Below are 23,851 nucleotides of genomic sequence, written 5' to 3'. Positions count from 1 at the left end.
CAGAGCCAGCCTGATGCCCTGGACGCCAGGACACTGAACCATGGCTGCTGAGCAGATGAATCCAAGGTCTGGCCTCCCTTCGTGATGGCCCTGCATGGAGACTGGTGTTTGGGTGTAGGCAAGGCCAGGGGTGTGCCTCTTACCTTCCTGCACCAGGGGAACTGAGCAACAATACCAACTGGTTACCAAATCCAACCAAGAAGAGGAACCAAGACGCCAAGCCAGCAGGCAGGCAGGCAAGCCTCTGAGGAAGACCACTGAGCTAACAGAGGCATGGAGGGATGGGAGTTCCCCAAGCTGGAGGGAGGCTTCTGTGACCCTCTGGTGGCTGTTTCTGCAGAACTTGTGGTCTTGGGTGAGGGGCAGGTGAGCCATTAGCACTGGTGAGCTGTGTGCTATGCCTTCACCTGCTATGTCCATGACCAAAAATCCCATCTCCTGCAGCAAACTAGTTCAGAACATGCAGAAATATAATAAATAGATTTTCTAAATGTTTTCACAGGTTCCAAGAGAGGCCTCTACCTTTCAGAAAACCACAGTGATGCCTGCCTGCATTCAGAATCTGACCTCCTTCAGACCCTGGAAATGTCACAGCCCCCCAACACAATCCAACACAATGACCTGCCTTCCTGGGCCCTGCTCTGTCCAGTCTGCTCCACACCCACCCTCCTCATCTTACCTCAAATACTGCTGATTTTCAGAGGCTGGCTCTCGCCAGAGAAGCCAGGGAGGGATCTGGGTCTCTTCTCACACCTATGGCCTGGCCTCCAGCCCATGTGGGACCCAGAACCCACAGGCCTGCCCTCCCATTATAAGAGCCAGAAGCCCTAACCGAAGCCCGAGCTTCCTTAGCCCCACAGCAAACCAAATCAAGCCAGGTTTGGCAAACTCCCCAGGACACTGCACATTCCCAGGCACCGGGTGAGGAAACCAGCCTAGGCCTTCACCTGCCTCCTGCCCATTTTCTCCAGCCCAGCCTGGCCTCAGCTCTGTTCTCTGCCCTTCACCTCCCTGGCCTGCTTGCTCAAGCTGCCTGCCTCTGACTTTCCTCAGATGGACAGGAACCCAGTGATGCCTGGTTCCCAGACACTGGGCCAGCTCAGGCTTCAGGCCTGCACCTCCCTCCCTGTTGGGGCACAGGCCTAGCACACTGGCTCCTGCCATTGGGGCTCTCTGACACCCTGGTCACCCTTTGGTGTTGCTTCCCTCGGGTCCCAATCAGGGGTACAAACAGGGCTTTTCCTGCCAAATTACCTAAATTGCAAGGGTCAGAACCCCCTTGGGGTCAAGAGCAAAGTTAACACCACCATCTAACATATTCCCAAATCTTGCAGGGTGGGAAAACCTAATGCAAATTCTTTCTCCTAGATAATATTTTTAATGAAAATGTTTTGAATCCTCACACTGAAATAACAGTGGAGACTCCTCATGTGCACCATGCCTGCACAGCCCTGCACACACTCATCCCTGATCCAGAAACAGCAGGCTGGCCAGGTTGAGGCTCCAGAACCACCTCTCCCAAGAGCAGGAGGAGCAGGAGTGAAGCAGTTGGGGAAGGAAAGAAAGAAGAAAAGGAGGAGGAGGGAGGAGAAAGCCACAGCTTTCAAAGTAGGTGACTAAGAACGAGTTCCTGTTTTCTGTTACTCTGCCACTGCTGTGTGTCACTGCAGGGCAAGTCAGAGCCACCAGCAAGGCCAATCCACTACCTGAAGCAAAATGCTGGGATCAGCTCAGATTGTTAAAATAACTTCCTATAAGGTTTGTGTGCAGGTGAACTCCCTCTGCCTGGTCAGGATCCTGCACAACACCCTAGGCTCCCAGAAGGGCAGGGTGAGCTGTGTTCTGGGCTGCTCAGACCAGCAGTCACAGAGGGAGCTGAAGAGCTGGGGGTGTACACACAAGGGCCACAGGAAGAGAGCAGAGAGCCACCACCCACGCCCTTCCCTAGCCAGACTCGGGCGTCCCCTGTAGTCTGGGGCCAAACCCTGAGACTGTCTCTAGCCACCACTCACTAACAGGTTCCCCAACCTCTTCAGGGCTCAGTGTTGTCGTTATCTATCTTGGTTACCCCCAAGTCACCATATGTATTAAATAAGGTCACTTAGATAAGCCCCAAGGACTTCTAGGCACAGAGCTGGATCCTTGACCCCAGTCACCGTGCCCATCACATACATGAGCTCAAAGTGACAACAGATGAAAACACCAGGGGACAAGCTCTGGGCCCACTGCAGGGGCATCTGTGCAGCTGGCCTCCAGCACTGCCTAGACAGAGGGTCCACGGGGGCAGCCAGCCTCCATATAAAGCCTTGTGACAGCCTGATCCCCTTCCTACTCACAGACAACAGAGGAAAAATAAAGACACGTGCATTTTTCTGAGTAGTTTTGTCAGATTTTGTTTCATTTTGTTTTGTTTTGAACACTAAGGTTTATTTTCAAACAGCACACGATGGTCTGCTGGGCAGGGCCAGGCGAGGCTGGTGTCCGGCCCGCCCACAGCAGCTGCCAGAAGAGGACCTTTGCCCAGATGGTGGCCGAAGCTTCAGGCAAGCGTGGCGGTGGCTCAGTGGCTCCCAGACCACCCTGCAGCCAGGCACTCATGCAGGCGCAGTTGGGGGTACCAGGAACTCAACTAGGGGACACAGCAGCTTCAGTAACACTGGCAAATTCCACCGGACTAGCCGGGGCCGGGCTCTTTGGAAAACAACCTAACCATTAAGAGAACACCTTTGGGCTTAGGTCTCTCCTCTCTTGATTTCCCTTTGCATTTCAAAAGTTTAAAACAAAAACAGAAAAAAAAAAAAAAAAGAAACACACATTTTTGGGGGAAAGATGTTCACGTGCCCAGAGGGCTACAGAGGCTCCGCTGTCACTGCACCCGTTCAGTGAAGTTCTCGGGGAAGACACCCCTGCATTTCTCCAGCTCCTTGTGCTCATTCCAGTCGCTCTCCTTCACACCCATGAGCCATCCTTCATCCTACAGCAAGCAGAGCATCCAGGTCACATAGGGCTGGAGGACAGAGGGCACTGCTGGGACCTGCTGGGTCCCTCTTCCTGCTGTTCTTTTCCCTTTAGCCTACCAAGTCTACCTTGTGAACGCCTCCTCTAGGCAGCACTCACTTCCTGATGCTCAGTGAAACCAACACCACCTTGCAGGAAGCAGCCTGCCATCAGCAGGTGGCACAACCATCTGGACAAGTCAGCCTTGCTCTGGAAAGGCAGCCTGACTACTGCACTGATCTGAACATATCTGAACAATTCCCTTCTTCCCACCAACCTTCTGGTGCCCACAGAAGACACCAGTTGTCCTTGCAGATCCCTAAATTTCTATAAACAACACCAGAAAGCTCTAGAAGCACGGATCGTCTAGAAGGACTAGAGTCTACCTCCCAAGCAGCTTGTCCTTTGCTTCAATCCTGAGCCCTCACAGGGTCTTCTCTCTAGGCCCTTAGCCCTGGAGCTGCGGGGCCCACACACCTGCCTGTGGAAGAACTTCTTGGATCTCTGTGATTTTACTCTGGTTATGTCCTAGCTCAGTTATCCCAGCCACCCGTGCACAAAACCCCATGGGCTTCTCAAAATCCCACCCAGCCACAGCAGGCCCACTGCAGAGGCCAGAGACCTGGAGCTCAGGAGAAGCAGCAGACCCAGACCCAGGCAGTCCAAGCAGCTCAGCCTAGGACCCCCACTCAGGATGGCTTCATCCTAAACCAAGCCAGACCCACCATCCATTCAGGGATGGCCTCTGAAAGCAGGAGGAGGCCAGCCAGATCACAGGGAAGGTGAAATCCAAATGTCCACATGGGCACCACCAACGCCCACAAAAGCTCACAGACACCAACAGCTGGTCATCTGGTGAGGGCCTTTAGCCTCCACCCCTGTCCCTAACTCCAGGCAGAGCAGGTGACCCAAATACTAAGGGACACACTTAGCACCACCCCTGGCCTAGCAAGGGCTTCCCACTGACATGTCACAGCAAGAAGAGTCTGGAAGGCATGTGGGATGAGGCCCATCTAGGAAGCCCACAGTCCTATGTGGACAGGACAGGACCAGCCTGGAGGGGGCAGCTGGGCATACATGAGCCTAGCAAGAGACCTGCTCTCAGCCTCTGCTCTGTCCCCTGCAGAGTGGGCACTGCAGGCAGGGTCCTGGGCAAGAGGGACCCTGTCCTGGAAGAAGACAGGCCTCAGGCAGGGGCAGGGAAAGGAAGAGACAGATGCAGAAAGCTGACAGAGCCTAAGGAAAGGAAGAAGTGGAGAGGACCAGGGGCTGAAAGAGAGGAGGCCAGTGGAAAGGGGACAAAGACGGAGGGGAGAAGGAAGACAGGATGAAAGAAAAGGGATGAAGGGAAGGGGGCGAAGCAGCTGATGGGCCTGAACAACAGACTGCACAACGGTGGTCCTCTGCTGCCCCCTGCTGGCCATTCCACCACAGACTTAAAGAGGCTTGCTCACCTGCTCCTCTGGGTTCTGGAAGGGGATCACCAGCACCACATCGCCAGCCTTGAGCTGCAGCTCATCTGTGTCGGTGGCTGTGTAGTCGTGCTGAGCCTGTACCTGTAGAGGTCGGGGGTGTGGGGGAAAGCATGTTAGAGGCCCCATGTCGCCCCAGCATGTACAGGCCTTGTAATGTGCTCTGGTGTGGCGTGGCCATGCAGGCTTAGAGGCCACCTATCAGATTGAAGTGGCATAGAAGGAACAGTGCAAGCAAACTACTGGGTCCCCTGGGTTTAGCATCCTCACCAGTGAACCGGGGTGGCCCCAGTCCCCAGGGCACCCAGGCCAGTGGATGTTGGGTTGGCTAGCCTGGGCTCACCTTGAACATGAAACCTGGGGGCAGGTCCAGGCGCCCAGCCCCACTGCTGCCCTCCACAGTGCCATTCACAGTTGCTGAGAAGGTCTCCACCACCACAGCCGGAAGAGAGCTCTGGGGACAGGGGACAAGTCAGATGCACAAGTGGCCCTGCAGGGAGGGCCAGGGCTGCAAGGAGGGAAGGGAAGGTATCTGCACCGGGTGCCAGACTAGCCTGTCCCAGGCTCCTGGAGGGAGCCATGGCCTGTACCAACCCAGGATGAGGAGCACAGGGGAGCCACCACGGGGAAGCAGAGGACAGACGGCAGGCAGGCAGGCAGACAGACAGCGGGAAACAAAGGCAAGGCTTGGTCCCTGCCATCTTACGGAGGCTGCTTCACTTGCCGCTCTCTCCCCAGGCTCCTGGGCTCCAGCCGCAGGTTGGGTCCCACCCGCCACCTCAGAGGCCTCTGCTGGCTGCAACACAAAGGCCAGCAAGAGGTCAAGACACAGGACAGGACACTGTGGCCAGGCCACAAGAAACTGGCCACTCCAATGACCTGGATGACCTTGGGGTCTAAAGCTAACAGGTGTCTCGCACAATCAGGGGAACACTTTCAGGACAGGCCGGTCCCAGCACACAAGGCTGTTTGGAGAGAAAGTGTTGGCAGGCACAGGAATGCCATGATGTGCAGAGAAGCTCCGCACAGACCCACCCCCCGGATGCCACCCCAACCCTACCTCACCAGCCCTGCCCTCTAAACCCCAAAACTTCTCCAGGCCTCCTCCAGCCCATCCCACTGGCCCAGCTGACCCCTCACAGGTTGGCAGAGGCCTGGAGCAGGAGGCTGTCCCACAACACACACTCAGGACAGGTCCAGGCAGCCATTGCTGCTGCCTTCTCCCCAAGGGATCACAATAGGCACCATCAAGAGCTCCGCAGCTGCGTTGATCTGGGCCACCACTGAAACTTGGACATCAGTTCCCCAACCTTCCTAGCCTCCACTTCCTCATCAGGAAAAGGAAGACTGTGAGAAAATTCTGCAAAGTGCTCAGCATAAACCAGATCTAAAGTATCCCTCCCTGCCCACTCAGGGGCCTACGCTGGCATGGGTGAGTGGAGGGGCTGTGATCCCAGCCCTGCTCACACACCCTAGGCACCCATAGTGACACTTGTGCTGGGGCCTTCCTGGCTCAAGGCCCCATCCGCACCCTCAGGCCCACGGTGGCCTGCTCCATCCTGTGCCCCCTCCTCTGGCTCTTCATCCATGTTACACCCCAAGGGATGGGGACAATCCAGATGGGGGCAGGGGACGGAGCACTTACTTGGACAGGCCCAGGCTCAGCCATCTGGCTGGGCCAGGCTACAGCAAAGGTGCCCTCAGCAGTGCTGGGCTCCCTGGAAGGCAGGCTGCCAGCTGAACTCTCTGCGGGCTAATGTCAGGCCACGAGGAGAGAGCAGAGGGGAAGGGCGGGGGTGGGGTTGGATGGAAAGGCGTTGGGCAGGCACACAAGACAGGAGAAGACTGTCATGAGCAGCCAGTGTTGGCAGGGAGAGTGGGGGCCTAAGGCATAACCTGGCAAGAGCCCAGTCGGGTCACCTCCTTCCTGTTCCCACCACCAGGGGGACAGGCAGGTGCAATAACAACACAAAACATGGCACCTGCTGAAATCCAAGGTCAAAAACAGCCTTGCCAGCTCACACCAGCCTTGCTCTCTCTGGTTCTTCAGGAGTGAACCACTCTAATAGAAAGTCCCAAGCTCTCAGCAGTGCCTCTAGGGCCCTTGCATGCCACACCTACCTACCCCTGCCCTGCCAGTGCCTTGGGGGTGGTCTCAGGACCAAGGCCAGGAAGCCCACCTGGAATTCCAGCTCCACCATCACCAGTTGCTGAGCCCATTCCCAGCCTCCCTAGCCTCCTGTCCTCCATGGCTTGTTCCTGCCCGGCTCTCAGAAAGCATCTGCTCAGTCTGCCTTCCCTGCCTCTCAAGCCATCCCTCCCTAGAATACCCCCAAACACTCTCTGATACTGCCCTGTGCACTCCCCCAAGCTAGAGCCCTCTCCAGGGGTGCTGCTGCCTCACAGGCCTCACCCACATGAGGACTCTCAATCAGTCTCAGGTGGCTGGCTGGCTACTGTCTACAAACACTTGCAGGCCAGAAAGCTAGGCCATGTCACAAAGGACCCTAGCCTCACGCTACACTGTGGAGGAAAAACAAAAGATCAGCTGGAGGCACAGCCTCGTGGGCTTCCTGCGGTGAGCACATGTGCATGAATGTACCATGTGCATCTGTGGACCAGCCAGGTGGGGGTGTGAGTAAGCGGGGCACAGAGCTGGTAGCTTACCTCCCAGAGGTCCCATGGGATTGGCTGAGCAGCAGTGAGGGAGAAGGACAAAGGCAGCACACAGGTTAGACAGGGCTCAAGCAGTCCCACCACCCACACTCCAGCCTAGCAGGCCCAGGTCAACACAGGCTGTCTGAGCTATGAGGCCTACCACAGCCAGTCCTGGAAACTCCTTAGGGGCTATCAGACCCTAGACCAGGGAGATCCAGCACAGGGTGACCGCCCAGAGGGACAGGATGCTGAGGTGACCAGAAGGGGCAAGATGTATTCAGCAGGCAAGGGCCTGCTGTCTTCTCTACACCAAAGGAGTGATGAGGGCAAAGGGCCAGGACAACAGGTAAAGGGCAGTGAGTGGGAAGAGGGCCCCCAAAGGCTTGGGCCTACATGACCCATACAGCAGGTGGGCAAATAAGAGCATAGGACCTGGCCCTGAGGCTGGCGAGCCTGTGGGCAGGGCTGGGCACAACCAACCTGACCAGAGGGTGTGGGCACCTTCACAGGGCTCGCCACAGGTGGGAGGGGGTCAAAGTCCAGGTCCAGCAGGCTGGCCTGCTCCGAGAAAGGCCCCGGAGCCTCAAACTTGGCGGCAGCAGCAGCAGAGGAGGAAAGCAGTTAATGACAGGCTGGTTCACATCTGCATACATGTCAGGTGCACACGGATGCATGCCCCAGGCTCTAGCCCTCCCAGCACACACACACACACACACACACACACATATGAAGGAGCACTGCCCACAGCCATATACTATGGTACAGACTCCCACCTTCAAGAGGACAACACCAGATCTCACCTAGGACATCCAGCAGCAAGCCAGCTGTTGTTACCCACCTTGCAGGACCAACACCAAGCCCCAGCCCTATCCCACCTCTGTGGCTGGGTTGGCCTCCCTATACTAGCACCTCTGCCCCCATAAACCCCACTGGCCTTTCCCCTGCAAGGCAGCACCAGACTACAACCTGATCACTTCAGCTCCCCATCTAGGAGACCCCCGAGGTCAGGGACTTCACATTGGCCTTCTGTGAGCACTTCTGGTCACCCTCTGGTGACGCGCACCCACCAGCCAGCACCAGGGATGAAGAAAGGGCTGAACAACCCACATAGTCTCAGGACCTAATCTTAAAAGTGGGGTCCCCAGTGTTAGGGCTTCAGAACCACCTGGGGCACCAGTGTAACAGATGTAGACCTCACTGCTATAGCTGCAGGGTCCTGGCCACAGTTCAGCAGTGTGAATAGAGTAGGCACAGCCCTGTTGCAAAAGCCCTACTGTGCACCAAACCAGACCATCATGGGAGGAAAGGTCTCTCCCAGGGAAGGGCCCTTGGTTACAGTAGTAATGACGAATCAGATAGGCCAAGGCTAGAGGGCGGCAGGCCAACACCCAGGACACAAGCTACCTTCAAGAAGGTTTCCTTTTCAGAGCTAAGGGAACTTTGCTGACTCTACTTGCTCTCAGTGTGTGCCTAGAACTGAGTGGGGGTGCCCCCAGGCCCATGTCCACCCTATGAACTCCATCAAAAAGCACCTGAGACCTGGGCGTATGGTCAGCAACAACCCAGAGAGGACTCTACGGTCCTGAAAACACTGGAGACCTGATGCCCTACAGCATCAGGCCTTCTAAACAGGCCAAGCAGCATCAGAGCCCAGGCCAAATAGACTCACTTCCCAGAACTATGAGGCTCCAGGCAACCCCCAACAACCGACTTTCCTTCAGGTCCAGCCTTGTCTGGCAGCCTGGGCTGGGAGGTTCCTGTCCCACCTCAAAGCCCTGCCATGTCTGAGAAATGGGAGTCTACCACCAGTTGACTCCCATCCACAGTGGGTGGGCATCTCTTCCCATCCTGCTCCTTCAACACACTCCCTCCTTCCTCCAAAGCCACCCAGACTAGACAAGGCAAGAAGGTGCTGCAAGGAAGTAGGGGTTATCAGCCAGAGCACTGACCACCTCTGATGGCCCTGCCCCAGGCAGGAATCCCTCGCCATGCAGGACCGAGACTCCTTCCTCACAGGGACACAGGCCACTCAGCATGTCCCAGCAGAGGCCTGCTGGCACCTGCACCAGGGACGGGGACAAGCCTACTCCTGCCCTATGCAGAACCACCCAAGGTGGATAGCGCTCCCACCCAGACAGGTCCCTGAAGACGGGCACAGGCGGCAACAAGGCAGACCTGTGGTGACATGGGGACACAGGCATATGCAGAGCCCAGACAGGGTAATCTCTGGCCACCTCCTGAAACTGAGGTCCTGGCCTGCAGGTCCCTCACCGGTTAAACAGAGGCAATGACCCTCCCAGAAAGTGTATGAAAGCCAAACACAGAGATGCAGATAAGTGGCCAGAACGGTCCCTGCTCAGTATTTGCTAGCCCTCGTGCCATCCCATCTCCCCTGTGTGAACACACGCTGGTTAGCTGCCTGCCCAGGCACCCCAGAGGCACAGATGTGCTTGGGCAGGCAAGGAGGACCCCCAGCAGCCGCCCTGGAGGCCATCAGCTCCTTTCCCACACTGCTATTCCTACACATTCCAGTGCCACTTTCCGGCAGAGGCTGTACACCTCTGGACCTCTGAAAGGGCCACCTGCCCACCTCCTCAAGCAGCCTAGTATTTAAAGTCCCTTGGTTCCAACCCAAAGTTCTTCCATGGAGGCCCCACCCCTCCCACACTCATGCGCTCCAACCCTCTTCCTTCCCTCCAGGTCTCTGGGCTTGTGCATAGGAGCCTGCTGGACGCAGAGCTCCCAGGCAGGACCAGGTAACCCCAAGGTACCTGGACTCACTACTTCCACAAAAGGTGAGCAAGGCCCTGCAGGAGGAAAGTTCTCAGTGTGTGTCCGGAAGCTCATTTGCCCCTGAGCTAGCTGGGCAGACAATGTGTCTGCCCAGACGGGGGCTGGGGGCTAACAGGAGATGCTTCCACCCTGAGTGCAGGCCCCTCTTGCCTATCTGTGGGGGGCATGACACGCTTCTCAGGGCATTTATGAGCAGCAGTCCTGTGAGCTGAAGTCTTTGTGCAAGTCCCAACAGTGTTCCAGCTGACTTCCCTCACTGCTACCCAGCTGTATCACTTCAGCCACCATGAGCCTACCTCTCATTCTCCTGGCCTATCTCAGCTCCCTCTGGCTAAAGCACTGTCTCTGTGGGTAGCCTCTGGGCAAACATCGCCTGCACTGGTACTTGACTAGTGCACCTGACTTCCCCCAGCCTCCATGCTCCCCGTACAGCATCAGTCACACAGTAGGCCATTACAGACACCTTTCACCTGTGTCCCTGCATCTGACCACAGCGCATGCTCAGGGATGAGTGACAAATGGTGCGGAAAGATGAAGGATGGGAGGATGGAGGGATGGATGATTAAAGAGGGAGGCTCAGGCCAATCTCTCTGGCCACATTCTTGGCTCTTGAGACAGAAGCACGGGGCATGTGATGGAAGATGAATACCATGCACGTTCCAAGAGAGCAAGAGGGGGAAGAAGACTGGGCCGCGGTGGCCGCGGCTGACCTGGGAGGGGGTGGTCACGCTGATCTCGGGGACAAATGCGTCATCAAACAGGCTGAGGATCTGCTCCTGCTTGACCTCCTTGGACGGGGTGTGTTTGGGAGGCGGAGGGACAGGTGGGCCTTTCCGGAGCTGTGAGGGGGGTGGCGTGGGAGGCACAGCAGAGCATGGGGGTGGGGGAGACAGAGACAAAGCCACAGTTAGTCACACCCCAGTCACAGCCCCACCCAGGCCACTGAGGAAGACAAGGCAAATGAAGAGTCACTGTCCCCAGACAGGACCACAGGTCAACCCCAGGAGGGAGACCAAGGCAGGAGGTACAGAAACACTGCAGAAAAAAAGGAGAAAGAGGGGAAGGGAGACAAGTGAAAGAGGAGAGGAAGGAAAACACAAAGGCAGAGCAACCTCCAGCCTCCTCCCACCTGAGGCACACTTGGGGAGAGCCTGCCTCATCTACCTGGACGGTAACTCTTAGCTCAGAGACAGTCAGGGCTGCTTCTCCTGCCCACCTCTGACCTTCCACAGGCCCTCCCTCCACCTCCTTGAGTCAGGCTGCCCAGGAGCCCCAGGACAGCAAAGAGCCAGGCCCATGCACAGCAGGCAAGAACCTCAGGCGGGTCTCACAATGCTGAACCTGGTCAGTGCAGATTCTGACAGCTTCCACTGCACAGGGCAGTGGGGAGGACTCAGCAAGTGGACAAACAGGTGCAGGCTCTCGTCACTGCCCTTAGCATGGTCCTCCAATCAGCCATGGAATAGACCAACAGCATAAAATACCAAGAGTGCTCATCCCCTTCGGTCCCACCTGGCTGCCCCCTCCCAGGGCCTCTGCTGGAAACTGAAGGGCCTCGAAAGGCAACACAGAAGAGTCTGGAGGCCCAGGCCTGTCCCCATCAGCCACCCCCACACTCCCTCACTGAGTCCTTCCTGGGTCCCTTTCATGGTCCTACACAGCCACTTGGTGGGGCTCCTCAGCCCCTGCCAGAGAGAAGAGGCAGGCGCCTCCCCTTGCCTCCACCTGCAGAGTCTGGATGCTCTGTGCGCTGAGGGCCCAGAACGTCTGTCTGAGGAGGAAAGAAGATGGGGAAAGAATCAAGCAGCTAAAGGCCAGGGAGAGAGGGAAGGGGGAGGTGCTGCAGTGGGGGGACAGGTGTAGGACATTTGGGGAGGGGACAGGCACAGAAACTCCCTGAAGTGGACCAGGGCCAGTGAACTAGCCTGGATGCTCAGAAGCGGAGATCCAGGACCAGCCTCCCATGAACAAAGCCTCTGGCTCCAAATCTGTCCAGGTCACCGCAGCGGATGACAGAGGAGGAGGTAGGAAGGACAACAAAGTAGGAGGAAGGGGAAGGGACAGACCACGGAGACATCATGCCTACCTGAGACGGGGACTTGGGGATGGTGGCCCCGGCTGTAGCCCCGCTAGCCGGCTCTGTTTCATGGTTCACTCTGATCTCAGGGGTGGTGGCAGGGGAGCCATCTGGTGGAGGTGACGGGCTCTTGTTCCCTTTTGCAGGGGCATTGTCGCTGTGGAGGCAGAACAAGAAAAGGAACCCAATGTCAGGATGGGATTGTGCACATGAAGGTGCCACTGAGGATGCCTGTGGGGAATTACATGTGTGCATGTGCAAGCCCCACCCCACGGACCCATGTATGAAAGCATGTATGTGTGTGCGTCCTGTGGATTCACATGTGAAACTACATGTGTGGATACGTAAGCCCATGGATCCACATGAAAGTATGTGTGCATGTGTGTCCCCGTGAACCCATGTGTGAAGCTGTGTGTATGAAAAGGGTGGGAATGAAGGGACCAGGACATGCACAGGCCTTGGAGGCACCAGCCAGGACTGCAGGCTGGAGGCCTGTGCCCTGGGAGCCTCTGCCTCGCCATGTGTTTCATCAAACTCTGCCCTGTCTATGCCAGGGGTCACAGCACAAGCAAGCCAGACATCCTAGAGGCAAAGTAAGTCTCCCCTACTGCACACGGCAGCCCTTCCACTCAGGCTGCACCCCAATTTACCCCACAGGCCTCTAGACGGCCTCCTCACCTATCTCCACCCACCAACTCAGACAGACCACAGCCCATCACGGCCACCCTCACTGTCTCCAGACCTTTACTCTCATGGTCCCCTCAGCTCCCTGTCCACACACCCCGGAGAAATATCAGAAACCACTGGAGGCCCAGGGCAGAGCCAGCACAAGCAAAGAGCAGTGGCTTCATGACAGATTGGTGTCAGCTGCCAGATAAAAAGACATGGTCCTTAGCTGCATGTCCACTTGAGAACACACAGGGCCTGGAGTGTGCACAGGAGCCACTGGGTATGCAGGGACAGAGGTTGCATAAGGCAGTTCTAGAATAACTCCATGTGATAGAGTAGTCATCAGCCAGGGATCTATGTCATTTAAATTAATTAATACTACAAGTTAACTCCCTGGTCACATTGGCCACATTTCAAGTACTTAAGAGCCACATAGGTGACTGAGTGCTAATTCACAAGGATGACGTGAACTGGTGACATAATTGGAGCTGGTCTTGTTTGAAGCTCCATGGATTCCATGCATTCATGGAAATGCATTTGCCTCCCTGAAGAATACAAAGGAACATAAAACATGGTGTGCCCCAGGGGATTTATTCCACATGTGGCTTCCCCTTCCTGATTCCTCCCAGGTCTTCTGGCCCACTACCTTTCCCCTTGTGAGTGCACTGGTGGTTGGATGGCAGCCCGGGCTGGACACCATGCACACAGCCCTGTGCTACGCTGGGCGGGGGTCTCAGATGCCTGCCCTGCACCTGCTCCTTCCCTGGCAGCCCCCTGGTCCTCAGGCCCCTCCTACACACGTCACACAGCTGGTCCTGAGCAACTCCACACTTAGGCGGGTGGTTAGGAGTTAGTGGGCCCTTCCAGCTGGTGAGGGCACATGCATGGGCAGGCGGGGTGCTGAGACCCAGGCAGCACTGCACTGCACGCAGAGATACCTGTTCTTCTTTCTGCGCAGCCGGGAGAAGAGTTTAGTTTTCTTTCTGTGCAGATGGATGGGACATGGAGGCCTCATATGTGGCAAATGCCAGGTGCAGGCTAGGCCCCTCCTCTCCCATATTCGCCATCCCTTCTGTGCAGAGGAGGGCGAAGGGCAAAAGCCTCCCCTAACCAGCCTGGTCTGTGCTCAGCCTGCCCTGCACCTGCAAGGTGCCTAGGTGTGACAGGGCCCACAGGCTCTAGGAGGGCAGTGGACAGATGTCCAGCCTGTGGGCCAGAGTGCCAGGAAGAGGCCAGTGTGTAACCCTGATGAGGATGCCACTAGGCGAGCCAGGTCACACGGTGGAAGCGCTAGTGGAAAGCGGGGTCAGCAGCCTCCACTTCCTCTCCTCTTCCCTTGGACCCCTTTCCTATGGAAACAGTTGAACTTCCCTGACACCACACCTCCCTACCCAGCCTGGGCACTTCCCTCCCTGGTGTCCTCAGACTCACTTTTTGGCCTTATTACACACACACCCCCAAACCCTCATGCTGCCTCTGGACACCTGTGGACTCTTCTCTGTCACACGTGGTTTTTGAGGGGGACGTGGGGGAGGAAGAGGAGTAATAACATTCATTAAAATCTTTAGTCCAGGGCAACCCAGTTACCCCCTAAAACACTTTCAATCACCCCACTCAGCATTCTGTCATGACATGAGCATGTGTACACACCTCCATATATGCTCTCACACACATTGCCATGCACGCCTACACCCCATGTACACTCACACACACACTCACACTCCCCATACACCCTAGTATACACACACCCATGTACACTCACCCCAGCAACACACATTGCCCATATATACTCACTCAACCCACAATACACACATTGCATACATATACACCCCATATATATTCACACACCCCATACACACCCACTCATATACACCTATTCACATACTCATGTACACACTCATCTGCATTCACACTCTCACAAACACACAGTCATATATTGTCTCTGTGTCTCTCTTTCCACACACACACGCACATGCACACGCACACCCAGAGAGAAAGGGAAATCCCTTCCCTATTTCCCCTGTCCTCAGCCAAAAGACATTTCAGCAGAAGGCATTTCTGCTCGTCCCGTGGTCTCCCCTCAGGACAGAGGGATGTCCTGGCAGCTGCCTCTGAGGGGGCAGGCAGGATAGATGCCAGGGCTCTGTGCACATCCTGATTGAGGCCTTCTGGCTTCCCAGAAGCTGAGTTCCACCTCCACCTTGGTGACTCGTGCTCCATAAAGGAAGAGGGAGGCCTTCTGAGAGACCTGAAGGCTTCCCAGGGGCAGAGATGTCAAAAACAGTGATCTGGCCTGGCCTGCCTCCTGGACCAGAGCCCAGAGCCAAGCCATGGGACCAGGAAAGGTCCAGCAGGGTGTCAATATGTTGCAGACCCACTCTTACCATACCCTCCCCACCTGTGAGCACTTTACACACCTGGGCTGGGCCTTGACTGTGAAGGTATTGCTCCCGTGCTGCTTCTCCAGGCAGACCAGCACATCGTTGAGGTTCTGGTTGAGCTGCAGAAGGGACAGCAGGAAGTAGCAGGTGGAAGACTCCAAGGTCACCAAACAGCCACACTTTCCGCAGAAACACCTCTGCTTCTCCCTCTCCCAGCCTCACTGGCCCTGTCAGTAAGAGCTGAGAACAGCACACGAAACCCAGGCAAACCAAGCAGAGTGGAACATGGGAGGAGCGGGCTGTACTGCTAGCCGTTATTGTTTCCTCTTCTCTCTACTTACAGGAATATCCTAGAATACCACAGACAGCTTGTACTGGTCTCAATTTTTTTTCTTAGAAATTATTTTCACAGACTCACTATTGATCCTAACTCTTAAGATAACTTTTGCCAAGATACTGTAGAAATTTCACCAAAAGCATAGGAAAGAGAGGAAGTTTAGCCCATCACTTCCTGGTTCTCATTACTGAGACTATTTCCCTCCTTAGTTTGGTCACTAGGAAGCTCAAAGCTGAATTTTCCTCCCACTTACACACAACTCTGCCTTATGGTACATATTTCCATGGACTAATTTTACATAAGGTTACTAAAACACCTCTATTTTTTAAAATTTTCGTAAGTTTCCTCAAATCTTTGAAGGGAAAACAGGAACAAAGAGAGGCTCTAAAATGTAGGAATCCCTACTCAGGGTTGTGAATCAGCCCAAACTGGCTTTTCCTCCTCTGGTCCTGGGCCTAGAATCCATCATCACCATCTCATTCCTTTGGGCCCAAGAGACAAAGTCAGAGCCACCTACCCTATGGAACACAGAGGCTGACATTAAATAACTCCCCATTTTAACTGCTAGTTAGTTGAAATGAAAATAATCCAACATGGAAATGTGAATTGATCAGACCTCTTCTTCTGCCAGATTCCAGGCAATAAAGCAGAACTATTTCAATGTCTCAAGAAATGCAGGAGAACATTTTTAAATTGAGAAAATTCTAATATCTTTCTTACTACATTTCCCACAGATTGGGAAACGGCCCCCATTTCTAGCCCTGAGTTCCCAGATCAGGGTGGCCTGATGTTTACAGGCCATGTTTTACAAACTGAGAGGGGTTGGCTACGCTCCCCAGCCCTTTCAGCTGGGGCTCACAGGGGTCACCACAGTCACCAGTGTCCCATCCCCACAGGGAAGTGGGTCTTGGCTAGGCCCCAGGTCACCCCAGCCTACCTTACTCATTTCTTTGTGGAAGTTTTCCTCCAGGCCTGCGATGCTCTGGAACGTGTTGACATAGAAACCTACACGACTGCCAGAGGAGGGAAAAATGGTATAAACCAGACACCGTGTGTGTGACCACAAACCTGGGAGGGGAAGGCAGGGGCACGATACACAGGGCAGGCACAGGGGGCCCCTCCTCCCCTCACCTGTTCCACAGGGATGGCAGCTCCTCCTGTAAGTCCACATTCATCTCCTCAAACACCTTCTGCGCTTTGATGAGCTCCTCCTCTGCCTATGGGGCAGGATAGGTCACAACCCTCTTTGGATCCCAGTCCCAGACAGCCCCGGAGAGCCCAGGCCCACCAAGAAGGCCAGCCTCCACCACATGCCTGAGGTACAGGTACCAGACCCCTACCCACTTCCGTGAACTCGCTTGGGAGAAGTGCCAGTCCTGACACAGCTCTCTGAACCACTACCCACTGACCCCTATGTAAGTGCTACTGCCCCCTTTCTTAAGGATAGCGCCTGCTCAGCCTGGGCCACCAGCCTCCCTCTGTCTCCATGAAGCAGTCTTTCCCACCAACTCCTCTGTGACCTATCCCAACCAGAGGCAGCAGCTCAGACACCTCTAGGAAAGGCAGAGGGGTTACGGGTGAAGGGGGTGGGGCTGGGCTGCTGGTGGCCCTGTTTCCCACCCTGCTTCTCATCTCTCCAGGCTGCTCACATCCACCAGGCGGTGGAGCTAGGTCCCAGAACCCTTCCAGAGGGGTGAGTCACAGATACGCCAGGGGCCAGAAGGGATCTGCTGGCTCATTTCTGGAGGCCACAGCTAGGGAGAGTGGCTCAGGGGGGTGACTCAGGCTCAAGTCTGAGTCATATCCCAGGAATGTGGTAGCCCCACCCAGGAGAAAACTTCCTGCCAGCTGCTTCACATTCTCAGGCTGAGACTGGGGTCCCTTCTTGGCAAGGCCACCAGCTGGCCAGAGTACACACTATTTCTCTATACCCGTCAGCTCTTCCACCCAGCTTCAGGGACCAGGACCAGCTCAAGTGTACATAGCAAGAGTGTCCTTGGTGACCTGGGGGTGGAGCTGGAGGAGGGCCTCCACACTTTTAACTACAGTCACCTCCAGTATTGCTACAGTGTGCAGTGCTCCTTTTCTGACCTTTTAAATTCAAATTAAAACTTAAAGGTGGAATAGAAGGAGAAAAAAGTCTATCTAAACATGCATGCCTCTCTTGGAATGGATCAGGCTGGAGACTATGGGCCCCAGGTCCTATTCACAGGTCCAAGCCACACTACAAAGAATAGGGCAGGTCCATTTCAAAGCTCCCAGAAGCTAGGGCCTGTGTCTTTTATTGTCTTTGGGTCACATTCCTTACATTCTGACTCTTTTGGAGGGAAGGGAAGGGCTGCTGAGGGTGGGGGAGGCCTTGCAGCTCCCATGACCCCTTACATGCTGACAGACTACAGAGCCAAGTGAAGGGAGACCAGCCTGGGTCCTCGGGTAGAGCTCAGGAGGCAGCTGCCTGTGTAGAGTACTTCGGAACCAGTTCAGGCAGCACATGGAGCAGGTCAGCTCCTGGAAAGCAGCCTGGACAGAATGCACTGTCTCCCCAGAGTCCAGTCCACCAGAAGGTCAGCTCCAGGGCCCCAAGTGCCCAGCTCACAGTCACGGCTAATATGGACCACTCCAAAGTCACCCAGCTTCCAGCCAGGCACAGGGAGGAGGATAGGCTCAAGTAGAAACAGGAGCCAAGAGGAAAAGCCAGTCTGGCAGAAAGGTGAAACATCTGGAGCCCAGCATCCCAAGATGTGGTCATGGCCTTGGCCACCTGTGCTGCTTCCCAGGATGGAGCAGGGGCCTCCCAGCATGCTCCCCAACCACATTTATCTCAGGAGCCTAAAAGCAGCAGGCAGGCCCCATCCCAGCCCTACTCCCCCGCCCCCGGGGAGGGGGCTTCTCCCACCCAGTGAAAATATTCCAGCTTTCCAGAGAATACCATGCAGAAAGCTGGCTCCAGGTTTCCATCCCCTCATTCCTGCTCCACCTCCCAAAGCTGACTCAGGCCTTTCCAAGACCCTCAGGGCCATCTCCCCAGGCCCTAGAGAGCCAGGCCACCCTGACCCCAACCTCAACTCCTACAGTCCCTAGCCCTGGCCTAGAAGAAGTCAGGCAGCTGGTCAGGTAAGAAATTGGGCAACGAGCCGTGACAAGCTGGAGCTCCCCACTTCACAGGCACTTGATACATAAGGGTTGCAGATGATGAAATCAGGAGGTGGCCCAGGAAAAATGGGACAGCTGCCCAGGAAAAACCTGACCTCCTAGGTCATACACGCCTCCACTGCCTGCCCCTGCCCCACTGTGACGAGGTTCCAGATTCTCTTTGGGCTGCAGCTATGCTGACAGGAAACACAGGGAAGTTCAACTGGAACGGAGGCCTTGTGGCCCACCTCTGAGGGGCACTGTCTCCGCTGTCCCTGGCCACATTGTGGCCAAAAGACAGGGTACTGAGAAGAGCAAAAGAACTATCTCCAGGGTGGTGGGATGACCCAGGAGTTTTGTACAAAATGCCTCCTCCAGGAAGCACCCCTCAACCCACCCTGGGACCACTGTCCTCCATGAAACTGCCAAAGAACTGACTTTCCAGGAATCCCCAGTTTCAGCATGAGCCAGACTGTAGAGTTCTCCCATGGTCCCTCCAGTCACCTCTGGGGCCCCAGATCCTAGGCATGCTGTGGCAGGACCACCCACACTGAGTTCCAGCCAGGGACCAGGTTAACAACAGGAACTTGAGTCTGCCACTGACCAGATCTGGGGCCCATGTGGGAGACTGTGCCTCTGTGGGCAAGTTTGTCTCAGTACATTCGGGGTAACCTTGGGATTCTAGGAAACCTGAAGGACAGAACATGCCAGGGTGGGGAGGAGCCCTAATACCTCCTCCCTCCCCCACAGAAGCCCTCAAGGAGTACAGATGGCTCAAAGACATTCCTGGTTCCAAGTGTGCAGAACTAGGGAGGAGTCTGCCGAGACCACAGACCTGGTGCCTAGCCCAGGTCAACTGCAGCCCCTCTGCCTCTATCTGCCTAGACATCTGGCCTCAGATCTCCCTACCGCAGAAGCCATCCTCACAAAGGCATCCAGAAGTCCCTCCCTCCCCACACACCTGGTACAGCCCTGCAGCCACCAGCTCAGGGCTGGCCTCTGCCACCCAACCCCAGAAAGGGACTGAGCCCTCCCCTACTCGGGGAAGCATGGGGCTGCTAGGCACACAGGCACCCAGCAAGAGGACAGGACAACAGGACGACAGACCGGAAGGCGCCAGCACGTGCAAGGTTAGAGCCAGTGTCACCTGATTTCGGAGCAGGTTAGTTTGAGCTACGAGATGAGCCTGCAGTTTGCCTTGGCACCACTGGGGGGCAGCTTTCTCAAGCAGCGAGACAGGCTGGGGAGGCGGGGAGGCCAATCAAGGCCAAGGAGAGTGGAGAGACAGGAGGGAGGTGAGAGAGAGAAACAGAGACACAGATATTAAACACTAAGCCCACTGCCCAGTGCAGAGACAAGACAAGCCAGCCCCCCTCCAGGGGCCAGTCCTGGCAGGCCCTGGGGCTGAGAGAATTAAGGGGAGCCTGCCCAAGGGCACATGGCAGGGGAGGCAAACTCCAACTGCAAAGACAAACCGTGAGAGTTGTTAGCAGGGCAGAAGGGCCTAGCAAGCAGAGTCCTGCCCATGTGGGGGTCCCCACCTCCGTCCCTCACCATGTGGCCATGTGGCCAGCCCTGTGACCAGCCCACCAGCTTTTTCTAACAAGACAGGGTCAGATTCCATGACAGAATTCCACTCAGTGCGCCAGGCAGGGCGGCGCCACTCCAGAGAAACCCAAGCTGGGTGTATTCTCACTCTGGAAAGTGGCCTCAGAGTGGGACACAGGGGCTTGTAGAGGGCAGGGAGGAGCTGGAAGAGCTCCCATCTTAGCACCCACAGGGACCTTTTACTCACCAGCCCTGGGCCCAGCACCATTCCCACCCTTGGCTGGGGACCTGGGACTAGCCACCCACCACCCCCAAGCCTGCAGACTCCCCCAACCTGCCTCCATCCCTCACCTTGGCAATTTTGGCTTCATCCTTCTTTTTGGCTGTTTGAAGGGACTCGTAGTGGTGCCGGGCGCTGTCATAGTCCACCAGCTTCCGTCCCCGCTTGGCAATACGTGACTGTGAAGCAGACACAGGAGGACGGGGTCAACAGGGTCTGGAGCCTAAGATGGGATGTCATCAGGCTGGGCCCAGAGAAACCGGCTGCACAAACATGGAGGGTCAGGAGCAGCAAACCCTGGGCCCAGAAGCTCATCTGAGGGTTGCTGGAGCCCTGATGTGGAACAATTGGGGGGCAGAGAGCTTGCCTTTTGACAGCATGCCCCTCAGGGTCCCAGTTTCCTTGCAACACGATCCTATTTGTCAGGATGCACAAACCAGTATGGTGGGGGCCAAGCCGCTTCCTTGGCCTTGCCTCCTGGGTCTTGGCTTCTCCTCCCCAAACCTACTTCATCTGCACTGGGAAGTCTCAGGTACCTGCACTGGGCAGCCCCCAGAGATATGTGAGCATGACACTCCCACCCACCCACTGAGAGATCAAGTCCAATACAACAATCACCCTTCTGGGCTCCAGACCCCTGTGCCTCCATGGATGCAGCCCCCAGGGGCCAGCTTGCCTCAGTGGAGACCTTGACACACAGAGCTGCTAGCACATACCTGTATGTGGGCTCAGCAGAGGCAGCTGGCTTTCTGAACATGAAGTAACACAAATACCCCCAGACGTGTAAGTTCAGTAGCAGGCAATAGACAAGCACAATGCAAACACGGGGACCTTTGGGCCATGCATGCCCAGGTCTTACACACTCTGACACACACACACACACACACACACACACACACACACACACACACGCTTACACACCATGGAACCTCCTACCATAGCCCTCAGGCCCAAAGGTACAAGGAGATCCCGTTCTTGGGAGCTGGGGGAGAGGGGGACTGCAGAGGAAGCAGCCCTGGAGGGACAAGGTGCCAGGCCAGACGTATGCTGCCCAAAGGAAGTCACCTCTGCACCTGAGCCTCCCTTTGCTGCAACCCCGGTGCCCTCTCCTCTCTCCAGCTCCTTTCACAGACTCCAGGCCAGACCCAAGAAAGCTCTCACCTTGATGTCTGGGAACTGGCCCAGGTAGGTGTCCATGGTCAGCAGTGCCTGGTCCACCAGCTTCTGGTGGTAGTCCATCCACAGAAGGTCATTGTTCTGAAACAAGGGAGCAAGAGTATGACACAGCTCTCCTTCCAGGGCCCATCACCTCGAGGCTCAGTGGATTCTGTCCTGAAGCCTCTCCTGGGATGACAGCGAGGTTCAGATACAGCCAGAACTGGTGGAGGTAGCAAGGGAGATTTTGTGACTTGAAGTCACTACACACAGGGACAGCCACAATCTACTGTGAGAGTCTCAGGAAAAAAATGATCCTCAGAAAGGGGAGGCAACTTGCCCAAGGGAACACAGCATATGAGTACTGAAGAACCAAGAAAGCTTGGCCCAGAGGGTGGGAGTGTAGGGGGATAGGAGGTAAAGTCAAAAAGACCCTCTGGAAAGGGCCAAGGCCACCTCCCCACACTCACCTCAGCGATCTTATTCGCCTCATCCCTGCCAGGCCAGTCAGGCTCATACACCTCCTGTAGACACTCATTCAGCTTCTTGGAGGCCTCATGCATGGCTGAGGGACAGAGAGAGAGTTTGTGGCCTTCCCCTGACCGTCCATGCCCACTGCAGATGTGGCCCTGCTGCCCCTCCACAGCTCTGCACCCATAGGCTCCCCAAGCCAGTTCTACCCTGCCTGCCCCTTACCTTTGACAGAGGCCAGGTAGGTCCGGAGGTCCTTCTGCAGCCGGGTGCCCTCGGTCTGCCAAGAAAGATGAGGACCAGATTAGGGCATGAGTGTTCCCAACCCTCTCCTTCATGTCAGTCCCACATGACAAATCAGGCTGCTCTCCTTTCAGCAGTCACCAACCAGCTGTCCTCCCCCTGAGCCAGCACAGAACACCACTAGGGATAGCAGCTCTGGCCTTTCTGGTCACAGAGTCATACTACATTCCTAGCACCAACTCTCCTTGGAGTCCCTTGAGAGTCCTGGGCCCCATTTGTCAGTCACCACTCTCAGCCCTATGAAGATGGCAGGAAGCCAAGGCCCCCTGAGCACTTGGTGACCCCTGGGGATATGGCTGAATCCCACACATGCACACAGCACTTGGGCGCAACAGGACAGACCCACCCTCAGACAACAGTAGACAAGTGACAAACGAGCACAGGAGTGTGACCAGGGCACGACCGGGGGTGCATGCACACCAGGCATCTCACTCCCCAAGCTCAGGTGGTGGCCAGGAACAGAAGCCCAGGACAGGAGGGCCCAATCGACCCTCTACAGGAATGGAAGGTTCCAATACTCTAAGGACCCCTGCCCAGGTTAGAGGGAGGATATAGAATATGGGATACTGGAAAACAAGCCACAAGGGAAGGAGCAGGTCAAGGGTGATGTTCCTGAGCTAGGAAGGTGTCCCTAGGGGCCTGCTAAGGCAGTTGGCCAGGCCTCAAGTCCCTGTGCCCTCCAATACAACAGAAATGGGCCAGGAAAGCCCAAGATACAAGGTCTGAAACTGCCGACAGGAGAAGCAGAAGGTTCCAGAAGCCATGTGAGAAGGGGGAAGCACACACAAGTTTGAGGGCCATGCAGAAAGCAACTTAGCATGCCTTTCTGAGCCTCAGTGGCCTCATCTGTCAACTGGGGTGATGAATGACCCTGCCTGGCACAGCACACAGGCTCAGGGAATGGCTCGGAGCCTCAAAAGTCACCTCAAGAAAAGTACTTCACACAGAGGGGGACACAAAGAGAATGACAGAAGCTGAGGCTAGTTGTGTCACCTGTGGCTGGCCTACCCAGCCAGCCTCCAGCCTCCAGCTCCAGCCTCAGAGACACCTCATCCTGGAGAAATGTCCAGAAGATACAAGGAGTACTATTGAATCCAGCACTCCCACTAAAGATGGTCTCCACCATGCAGGACCATCTCCTTTCCAGCCTCACCCCCAGCATCCCCAAACCTCTCCTGTTCCCCAGGCAGGCTCCCCTTCCTTGGCTAGGTTCCACCCCTCTCCCTGGTGCCCACAGCTCTGGGTACCATCTTCTCAACACTGCCACCTCTACCTGACGAGCAAGGAAATCCAGAGAGTCAGTGACTTGCCCAGAGTTACACAGAGACTGGGAGAGCTGAGAGGCCCCCAAGCCACAGCACTCAGGTGCAATTTGCTGAGTGGTAACTATCAGCCCATGGAGCTGCTAGTATTCGTTGTGACGAATTCTCCCACATCACACTGGGGACAGGTGGCAGGGAGGGTTTCAGAACAGCATGTAAGATGTGTAATAAAACAAAGAGGAAGGGGAAAGGGACAAAGCCCTCTCTAAAACGCCTTCAGTTCCCCTAGAGGACACTTGTCCCTTGGGATGGATGC

At 55.8% G+C, this 23,851-nt stretch overlaps 1 protein-coding gene across 24 annotated transcripts in view; it reads right to left on the bottom strand.

Moving 5' to 3' along the window:
- Positions 1-2,377: 2,377 nt before the first annotated feature.
- The window catches only part of Bin1 (bridging integrator 1), a 50,047-nt gene continuing 28,573 nt past the window's right edge, over positions 2,378-23,851 (bottom strand). For 3 of the 24 annotated variants that reach the window (XM_074070484.1, XM_074070487.1, XM_074070480.1), the window contains exons 3-20: positions 22,196-22,250; positions 21,970-22,064; positions 21,506-21,601; positions 20,416-20,523; positions 19,664-19,756; positions 16,516-16,601; positions 16,322-16,397; positions 15,084-15,166; positions 13,605-13,649; positions 12,007-12,154; positions 10,631-10,759; positions 7,608-7,715; positions 7,137-7,160; positions 6,115-6,222; positions 5,176-5,265; positions 4,813-4,923; positions 4,452-4,553; positions 2,378-2,974 (exon numbers count right to left, since the gene is read on the bottom strand). In XM_074070484.1, the coding sequence (XP_073926585.1) occupies positions 2,867-2,974; positions 4,452-4,553; positions 4,813-4,923; positions 5,176-5,265; positions 6,115-6,222; positions 7,137-7,160; positions 7,608-7,715; positions 10,631-10,759; positions 12,007-12,154; positions 13,605-13,649; positions 15,084-15,166; positions 16,322-16,397; positions 16,516-16,601; positions 19,664-19,756; positions 20,416-20,523; positions 21,506-21,601; positions 21,970-22,064; positions 22,196-22,250 (1,665 nt within the window). In that variant the 3' untranslated portion in view covers positions 2,378-2,866. The remainder of the gene's footprint in view (positions 2,975-4,451; positions 4,554-4,812; positions 4,924-5,175; positions 5,266-6,114; positions 6,223-7,136; positions 7,161-7,607; positions 7,716-10,630; positions 10,760-12,006; positions 12,155-13,604; positions 13,650-15,083; positions 15,167-16,321; positions 16,398-16,515; positions 16,602-19,663; positions 19,757-20,415; positions 20,524-21,505; positions 21,602-21,969; positions 22,065-22,195; positions 22,251-23,851) is intronic. The other 21 variants (XM_020183659.2, XM_074070482.1, XM_020183658.2 and 18 more) reach the window with 19 other exon arrangements.

Source organism: Castor canadensis, chromosome 4, assembly GCF_047511655.1.
Source record: "Castor canadensis chromosome 4, mCasCan1.hap1v2, whole genome shotgun sequence".
Classification (NCBI taxonomy): domain Eukaryota; kingdom Metazoa; phylum Chordata; class Mammalia; order Rodentia; family Castoridae; genus Castor; species Castor canadensis.
This window is presented reverse-complemented; position numbering and strand designations above follow the sequence as displayed.